A 9,371-nucleotide genomic window follows, 5' to 3' on the forward strand; every position below is an offset into this window, starting at 1 on the left:
CAATATCTGTTATTGAAGATTCTTAACTTAATCGATATTGTGTAGATTTTCTGCCTTTATGGTTTGCAGGGTTGATCTACTGTCGGTAAGGTACCATCTTTGATAATATAGCATATTAATTTTAAAAATAATTACTTCTAACATTAACATCGAGCTAAAAATTAGCGTTATTTTCTGGAATTAAGAGTTCTCATTCTGATCCCTGTAATAGCTTAATTCGAAAAGCACCTGACTGGAAATCAGAAGTTTTGTGGTTCGATTCCCAATGGAGTGAAGGAGGAGTAGGATCGTTTTTTAAAGAAATAATTTCAAGTTGTAGCGAATTTTCCCCTATAACAATAGGACCCCATTGATTAAAATGCAATCATTTTTCAGAAATTGGTCAGAAGCCACGGTGAGAAAAAATGCCATTGAAAATAAAATTAAAATTAATGTATCTTTTTGTGCATTTTAACATTTTCATACAAAATAATGTTTTTTATTTGAAATGAGAACAGTTATAATATTTTGAATCTTAAATTCATAGAAGAACAAATTTTTTAATATATCTGGATTGGGCACAACTGCCTTGATATATCGACAAGAATTTCATTTTCAATCTTTGATCAGGAACGTGTGTGTTACAAAACCTTTGCGATCCCTCATTAAGTAACACCTCCTGACGTCAGGGTAGACCATACATTAAATTAAAATTTTTTTTATTAAATCTCTTTACAGCCTATTGGAAAAAATATATTTTCTATGTATTTATAAAATTATTTTTTTCTGCTTTAGGCTCAGAAAAGTGAAAATGGACCAGAGAAAATTAATGGACAATGCCAACACGATAACTGATATGGCCAAGGTAAGCTTAGCTTAAAATTCGAAGTAACGCCCCGAATTATCGGTCAAAGCTTTCGCAAAATGAGAATGCCAGAAAGACTGCATAATTTTCCGGAAAATGAGAGCTAATTTTCCTCTAACGCGCAGAGAGTAGCAGTATGTTCCTCATAATAAAATATTGTTCGTGAAAGTAATTAACATTTTTCATCGCGATGCTTTATGGCCTATTTTCCTAGAATTACTTGTTTTTTAGTACCTTACTTTTCACTCACATTTCTGTACAGATTTTAATTAAAAGGTTTATTGACCCTTAAATTAATGAATTACTTAATTAGGAAGGTACCAAAATTGCCTGAAAATCCTGAAAAACGATTTCAATATTATTTTAATGAAACATCTTTAAGTTTAGCAGATATTTAAAATTGGCTTTAAATTTTTGAAAAGTACCTAAAAGAACGTACCAAAGTATTAAAAAAACATTACGAAACAAAAGCCCAAACACTATTTTCAATTTTACTGTAAAAAAGAAGCTGCGAAAAGCTCGACATTCAATCGTACCTAACGAAAAATAGATACTTTACTTCTCGTTTTTTTGCAATTAATATATTTTTTTAAATAATCATAATTTTAATAAAGATCAAACAAAAAAAAAGGTGTCAAGAATCCAGAGTAATACTTTTTACGAGTGAGTAAGTTACTGTGCAGTTAGGTTATTTGTAACTTTTTGGGGTAATTTAGTTACTAGTTTAAATAGTAACTTGTGACGTAACTTAGTTCCAATTTTTGCAGTAAATTGGAAAGTTAATTATAGTTGAATTCAACCATGATTGATTTCAAATTAAAGTATTTATTGATAAACTCAAGCATTTGTTAAAAATCCCACTATTTTATTGTGTTAAAAAGTAACTTTTTTGTTAAAAATTCATATTTTTGGCTTGAAAGTGGAACTGTTTTGTAGAAGAATTGTCTTCTTTGCTTGAAAATGCAACTATTGGGTTGACATTTCTTGCTTTTCTTGTTCCAAAATTCGACTGTTTCGTTACAAAATTCACTTTTGAGGAAATAAATCTAATTTTTGTTTGTTGAAAATTCTGTTATTTGTTTTTATTCAACTGTGTTTGATTCCACTAAAAAAAACTTTATCGATTGCGGTAACATCAAATATTATATTTTTCTCAGAAACTTTATCTATTTTAGTTGATAATTAATGCATTTTGTTGAAAATTCATCAATTTCATTTACCTGAAAAGTAATTTTTTTGTTGAAAATTCATATTTTCGGCTTGAAAGTGGAACTAGTTTGTAGAAGATTTTTCTTCTTTGTTTCAAAATGCAATAATTATTTTGAAATTTTTTTTCTTTCTGGTTTTAAAATTCGACTTTTTCGTTTCAATATATATCACTTTTGGTAAAATGAATCTAATTTTCGTTGGTTGAAAATTCTGTTCTTTTTTTATTCAGCTGTGTTTGATTTTAATTAAAAAAACTTTATCGATTGAGGTAACATCAAATATTATATTTTTCGTATAAACTTCATCTATTTTGGTTAAAAATTACCTTACCTGTTACGCTCAAAATCGTTTTGGTCATGAATTATTTTATACTAGATAAGCCGAAGATTTAAAAAAAATAAAAAATGGTGGTAATATCTTAACTATATTACTCAAAAAATTAAAAATATTTGTGAAAAGTTTCTTTATCTTTTTTTTTTAAATAATTTAATAGCAGTTTTTTTAAACATCATATTTTGGCAAATGAAACCTAACATTATGGGGGTAGTGCTTCTCTGATCGCCATCCACCTGCATTAATAATTTAAAAATGGTATATTGAAAATCTATGTTTTTTGCTGATGCCAACCACATGTTACTTGCCTTGTTAAGTAAAAGAATTCAAGAACCTTATCAAAAAATAATCGTATTTTGTTGAGAATGTGTTTTTTTTTGTTTAGAATCGATTTTCTTGCTGGGAAATTCATCTTTTTGTTTAAAATTTTAACTATTTCCTACTTTATCTTTTTGGTTGAAAATTAATCTCTTTGGTAAATAATTCACCTCTTCATATGAGAATCTAAGAATTTTGTTAAAAATTCTTTTGTTTTTGTTTGATTCTTATAGCTGAGAATTTATTTCTTTAACTATTAATGTAATTGTTAAATTTTATATACAAAAATCGTATTTTTGGTTTAAATTTAACTCTTTGGTTAAAAATCGAACTATTTTATGAAAATTTATCTTTGTGGTAAATAATGAACTTATTTAAAAAAATGATATCTTTGGGTTAAAATTTCAACCGTTTTGTACACACTTCCTCCATCTGTCTTAAAACTCAACAATGATCTAAAAAAATTAATGTATTCAGTTAAAAGTTCGTGATTTTTGGCAGATCATTAATCTTCTTCCTGAAAAGTTAATCTTTTTGGTTACCAATTTAAATGTTTTGTTTTAAAATGAACTTTTTATTTGAAATTAAACAACTTCGTTGAACGTTGAATCAGTTCGTTAAAAATTAATATTTTTTAAGGATTCATCCTCTTAGTTGAAAATAAATCTCTTTCCATGAAAATATAACTATTTTGTTAAAATATGGTTGTTTTTCAGGTTGAGAATTTATATAATTAATAATTTATATTTTTTTATTAAAAAACAAGGTTTTCTAGCTTAACGTTCGTGTAATTTGTTGCAAAGTAGTCTTTTTCAGTCACAAATTAATCTGCCTGGTTGATGATTGATCGTTTTTGGTTAAAAATGACACTGTTTGGTTCTAAATTAATCTGGTCTATTTAAGGTTTCAACAATTTGGTACAAAACTAAACTATATTGTTTAAAATCAACTTTTTTGTCGAAAATGAATATTTCTGATTAAATTTCCTTATTTAATTCAGAATTAAACTGTTTTTTGCAAATGCAACTTTTCGGTAAAAAATTAACATTTTTGTTAAAAAAATCATATTTTTGAGTTAAAAATTCATCAATTTTGTAGATAATTCGTTCTTTTGGCATTAAAATTTAACTAGTTTGTTAAAACTTCGTCCTTATTGATGGAAAATTAGTCCTCTTTTTGGAAAAATGATGTTTTTAATGTAAAATTTAATAAATTGGTTTAAACTTCATTTTTTGTAGTTGAACATTCAGCTAGCTCATTAGAAGTTATACTAGTTTGTTAACAAAAAAATATTTTTAAGATTCACCTATGATTTAATATTTAATTTTTTCTAATAAAAATTAATTTCGAATCAAAAAATTTCACTATCCTATTTTCGATTATAAATATATTCTTTACTAGTTAGAAAAGCATGTATTTTGTTAAAAAATCATCTTTTTAGTTACATAATTAATCTTCTTTTTCGGGAAGTCAATATACAGGGTAACGCATTTTAATCTATGGATCCAAATATCTATTCAAATACTTAATCTGCAAGGTCATTTGAAGGTCAACATGGTTAAAAAAATGAAATCCCCTATTTTTTACTGCTGGTTTAAAAAGAGCGGAAAATCATGCGTAAAAATATACAATGAGAAATTTGCTTTTGTGACCCTAGAAAATTCAAAAATCAAGGTCATTTGGAGGTCAAGATGATTGTTTTAAAGGAAATCCCTATTGTAAGCTATGGATTTGAAAAGAGCGTAACATTTGTTGTCATAAATTTTCTATGGAAAATTGGTAAAACTGTGTTCCATCTTGACGATCTTGACATTCTGATAAATTTTCAGTCATTGAGAGTTAATTTAATTTTATTTTTTCTACAGAAAACCTATTTCTGTCATTGGAATCAATATGGTCAAGGCGGTTCACACTTTTACACTTTATCGACTTTCTAAAAGCATCTTGAGCGTTTGCTCTTTTTAGAAAACCACAATAATTAGATAAAGGACATCTAACCTTTTTTTAGACATTTAACCTTGATTTTTAACCTTTCTAAGGCCACAAAAGCAAATATCCTATTGAATATTTTAGTCGTGAAAATTTCCGCTCTTTTTAAATCCGTAGTCAAAAATAGGGATTTTGATTTAAAAACCGTGTTTAACTTCAAATGTCCTTGAAAATTGAACCCAAGGTTAAAATTAATAATAACGGTAAATGACCGCCTATGACTTCAAATTTTATAAATTTAAAGTGTATCATATTAAATTCAATGCGGCATTTAAATTAAGTTCATATAAAAGCATTTATTTCTTAATTTTCTATTCTTTTATATTTGTTAGAAAGTCACCCTCTTTCCTATCTTTTAATCAAATTCTGGGCTACCTCATTTTTAGAGAAAGGAGCGAGAGAGGGGGAGGGGTAAAAGTAACTTTGTCAACGAGGTCGTTTAGGGGGGATAAAAACAGCCTAAAATTAAAAACGTAGTTTATGGACAACCCCTTACAACAAATAACACATCCCGCTTATTCTAATGTTCTATTTATTAAGGCAAGTAACATATCCTTGGAATCGCCAAAAACTTAGATTTCATAAATAATATTTCTAGAGTACTGATTGAAAAATTTAATAATTATAATGCTTCTAATTAATAAAACTTGAAATTAAAAAATAATTAGGTATAACTCAATCAGTATAAATTACCCTCTGCTGGTAGGGGTCAGCGACAGCTTCAAGCAATCCCTCAACTACATGAGGAGAAATTGGCTAGAAATAATAGACTAGCAGGCGGCGATCAAATAGGCATCGCCCCATTATGGATAGCTTCTGCTGAAAATTTTGTATGCCCTTTGTGTTAATTTTAGATCCATTGTCCGGGGTTCGACCCCTGAGCCGGTACCTCGTGAAATTTTTCACTGTACCTTTACCGAGGTTCTGGTGGTTCGGAACCCACCTTAAGCTATAGGTCCCTCCATCGTGTTCTTGACTGCAATCCAGTCCGTCAATGATGGGGTAAAGCCAGGCTTTGTCCAATATGGCTGGGCAGAATGCTCTCATCAGATCACATGATTGCATTATCAAAATGCGTCCGTGACTGATAATATATAACAGGACAGTCTTGTGCTAAATGATCAAATAAAAATCCATCTCTGAACAAAAATGCCTTCGACTTGTTGGGCAGCATAAGCCTGTGACAACATTTCAACACAGAAATCTTTTTTAAATAATAATGAAAGAGAGCCTAAGTGGCTCAGTTGGTTAGACACTCAGACTTCACCTCAGAGGTCGGGGGTTCGACCCCTGAGCCGGTACCTCGTGAAATTTTTCACTGTACCTTTTATCGAGGTTCTGGTGGTTCGGAACCCACCTTAAGCTGTAGGTCCCCCCATCGTGTACTTGACTGCAAACCAGTCCGTCCATGATGGGGTAAAAACCAGGCTTTGTCCAATATGTCTGGGCAGACTGCTCTCATCAGATCACTTGATTGTATTATAAAAATGCGTCCGTGACTGATAATATATACCGGGACAGTCTTGTGCTAAATGATCAAATAAACATTTTTTTTTAAATAACTCTAACCAAAAATGCCTTCGACATGTTGCGCAGTATAAGCCTCTGAACATTTCAACACAGAAATGTTTTTTTTTATAATGATAATAATAATAATTTTTGTGTATCTAGACACAAAACTCAGTCTACGAGATAGTCTCCGATATGAACGTCCGTCACGAAACATTCGAGGGTCAATTAAACAGCCTCGAAGATAAATTAACGGCACTCCAGGAACAGTTGGAATTGCTACCGGAAGCGCTCACTCGATATTTAGCGCAACACAATGAACGATTGGAACAGAGAAGAAACTTTTTACATCCGGATACGGCGGTAGCGCTTGCTACACCCGGAAGTGGCGGCGGAGGTGGTTGTGGCGTCAATAGTTTAGGTAAACTATTCATTTTTTGTCCAATTCCATTATTTCTTTCGATCAGCCTCCTGTCACCAAGAGTTGAAAATGGCCCATGTAGTGAAAACGGCCATGCGGCGGCGCTAGTAGTAACTTTGTTCTAGTTTTTTTGACTGTTATGTGTCTTTTGTCATGTAGAGCCGTTCAAAACTCTAAAATTTATCAATAAAACGGTTTATTTATATAATTATTGTGAAAATGACACAGTAGATTTTTCTAATAGTGAAAAATTAAAATAATTTTTGATTTCGAAAAATTAATTTAAAGAAATTATTTAAAAAGATTTTCGAAGATTTAAAAAATGGTCAAAAAAGAAGCTAACAGATTTTGTGGAAATTTTTAAAATCTTGAAGAATAAATAAAAAATACAACAAAAATTTGAATAATTTTCAAAAGTTAGAAGGCTAAGAAGGTCTCACAAAATTAAAAGAAAGGAGAATTTTCCTTATATTCGTGTAAAAGTTTTAAATAATTTTTTGTTTTGAAAAATGAAATTGTGTAAGATTTGGTAAGATTGGAAATTAAAAACGAACAAAAATTGGGTAAATTTAAGAAATATTTAGTAGAACTGAAAATAATTTTAAATGTTTTCGAGAGAATAAACAAATTTTTTAAAATTTGGAGACTGGAATTTTTCATAATATTTTATATAATCCTATATAATAAAACAAGTTCTTTAAAATTTTCTAGAGTGTTCTCTAATACCTTTGAATTATCAAAAAAGTTTCTACATTTTCTCAAAAATCTTATGAAAATTATATTTCCATAAATTTGAAAAAAAGATAATATTAATTATTTTCTTGTTCTCAACTCTCAGAATTTAATTTCAACATTGATTTATCATAATACTTCGAAAAATAATTTTCCAGTAATTTAATTTTTGCAAAAGATAAAAGAAATTTTTTAATGGTCTTTCTATAAGCGTGACATACAAATGTTAAAATATTTTAGCTTTTCTACAAGGTCTAATTGATTAAAAAATATCACATTTCAGAGTTGATTATTTCATTGTAATAAAAAAACTATTTAAGGATTGATCATATTTCTTGTTTGTTATATATAGATATAATAATTATATTTATTATATAGTAGCATTATATTGTAAAGCGGCAATATAAAAAAAAATTTTGCTGTTCATCACTATATGTAAAACTGTTGAATTCCGGGACTAATACAAAATAACGAACGAAAGAATAACTAAATCATGAATTAACAACAACAAAAAATTGCCGAATTATAATATAAAAGAATGTTTAAATTCTCATAACTATTTATATTTCTGTAATTTAAGTTCGACGAAATTTAAAATTCCCAAAAATAATTTATAAATTATTAATTAATGATTCATTAAAGATTCATTACATTATTTACCTTATTTATAATTCTATTAATTACTCATAAATTAATAATCAATTAACTATGTTGCACAATTTTAAATTTCGGGAATTAAAACATTTATCGCGAATTTAATAATTCGTTCATTTTGAAAGTCGGTTTTGAAGTCGGTGAATTTTAGTTTTGGATATTTTGAAATTTGGGATTTTATTTTTTGTTAATTAAAAATCTTGACGTTATTTGAAATTTGGAAAATTTTATAATTCGATAATAATATATATTTTCGGCATTTTTTTCATTCATTTGTGTATTCGTTATTTATTTTTTTATTATTTTCTATAATTTCTGAATATCCATATAATTTTTTTAAGTTTGAATTATGTCACTTTTGACGCTTTGTACTATATTAAATTCAATATAACTGAAATTTTATGCTTGGTTATTTTCCGCATTTCATGATTCGTGCATTTTAGTTTGTGAATTTATGCTAAATAAACTTTTTCCTATCATTTTAGGTCCACACATTTTTTTATTTTATACTTAAAATGACATTTTTTATGAAAAAAAGATCTCCTTTTGCTCTGCTGGGAATCGAACCACAGAAATCGCATTATTTTTTCAACTGATACAAGTGACATATTTCAAGGAGTCTTTTAATTTAAACATTTTTTAATGCATAGCTTCATCTAGTCTGAGGATGACGTAAAAAGTTCCTTTTATTCTTTGTTGATAATACGGATTCTTTGATTATATTATCCTTATTATTTACAAAAATTTACAACTTATTACATTAATTATTATATCTAGATCCTCATTTCTTTTCACACTTTCCTACTTTTATTAAACTTCCTCTCCTTGTTTCCACCTCCTTCAAAAACTTTTTCGCTAACTCCTCTCACTTTCCCACCATTAGCTTCGTCTCAAACTACCTTTCCCTCTTTCTCGCTCTAGTACCTAATTTATTTCTTTATCTTCTTCTCTCACCATATACCCAGGCGTCTTTCAGTCAACCCCTAATGTCTACCTTGTAGACCAGGTTATATATCATTCTTCTCCAATCGTACCTCCTCCTTATCATTTTCTCTAAATTTCTTCTTCTAAATATAATATTAAAATATTAAATTAAATTTGGGTTTAGGGGAGAGCCTTGCCTTACTCCTTAATAAACAGAAACTATATTCTACTTTCTCTCCTACCTGTACGCCTTTATTCCCACGAATATTTCTATCATTGCCACTTTCTACCTTTGGATCATTTTATTTTTTAGATAGTTTAGAACATGTATGTTTTCCATCATCCTATTCCTTTTTTAAACCATGTCTAATTGGGTAACTTTATCCTTTTTTCCTCGATTTATTTCTAGATCTCTTTGAAAAATAGTTATAAATGTTA

General features: G+C 28.5%; 1 protein-coding gene across 1 annotated transcript in view; it reads left to right on the forward strand.

The window, feature by feature from the left end:
• Positions 1 to 9,371, forward strand: part of LOC117182986 (small conductance calcium-activated potassium channel protein-like) — a 144,477-nt gene that overhangs the window by 121,842 nt on the left and 13,264 nt on the right. The window contains exons 9-10 of the mRNA XM_033376112.1: positions 775 to 844; positions 6,365 to 6,623. Of these exons, the coding sequence (XP_033232003.1) occupies positions 775 to 844; positions 6,365 to 6,623 (329 nt within the window). The remainder of the gene's footprint in view (positions 1 to 774; positions 845 to 6,364; positions 6,624 to 9,371) is intronic.

Source organism: Belonocnema kinseyi, chromosome 2, assembly GCF_010883055.1.
Source record: "Belonocnema kinseyi isolate 2016_QV_RU_SX_M_011 chromosome 2, B_treatae_v1, whole genome shotgun sequence".
Lineage (NCBI taxonomy): Eukaryota > Metazoa > Arthropoda > Insecta > Hymenoptera > Cynipidae > Belonocnema > Belonocnema kinseyi.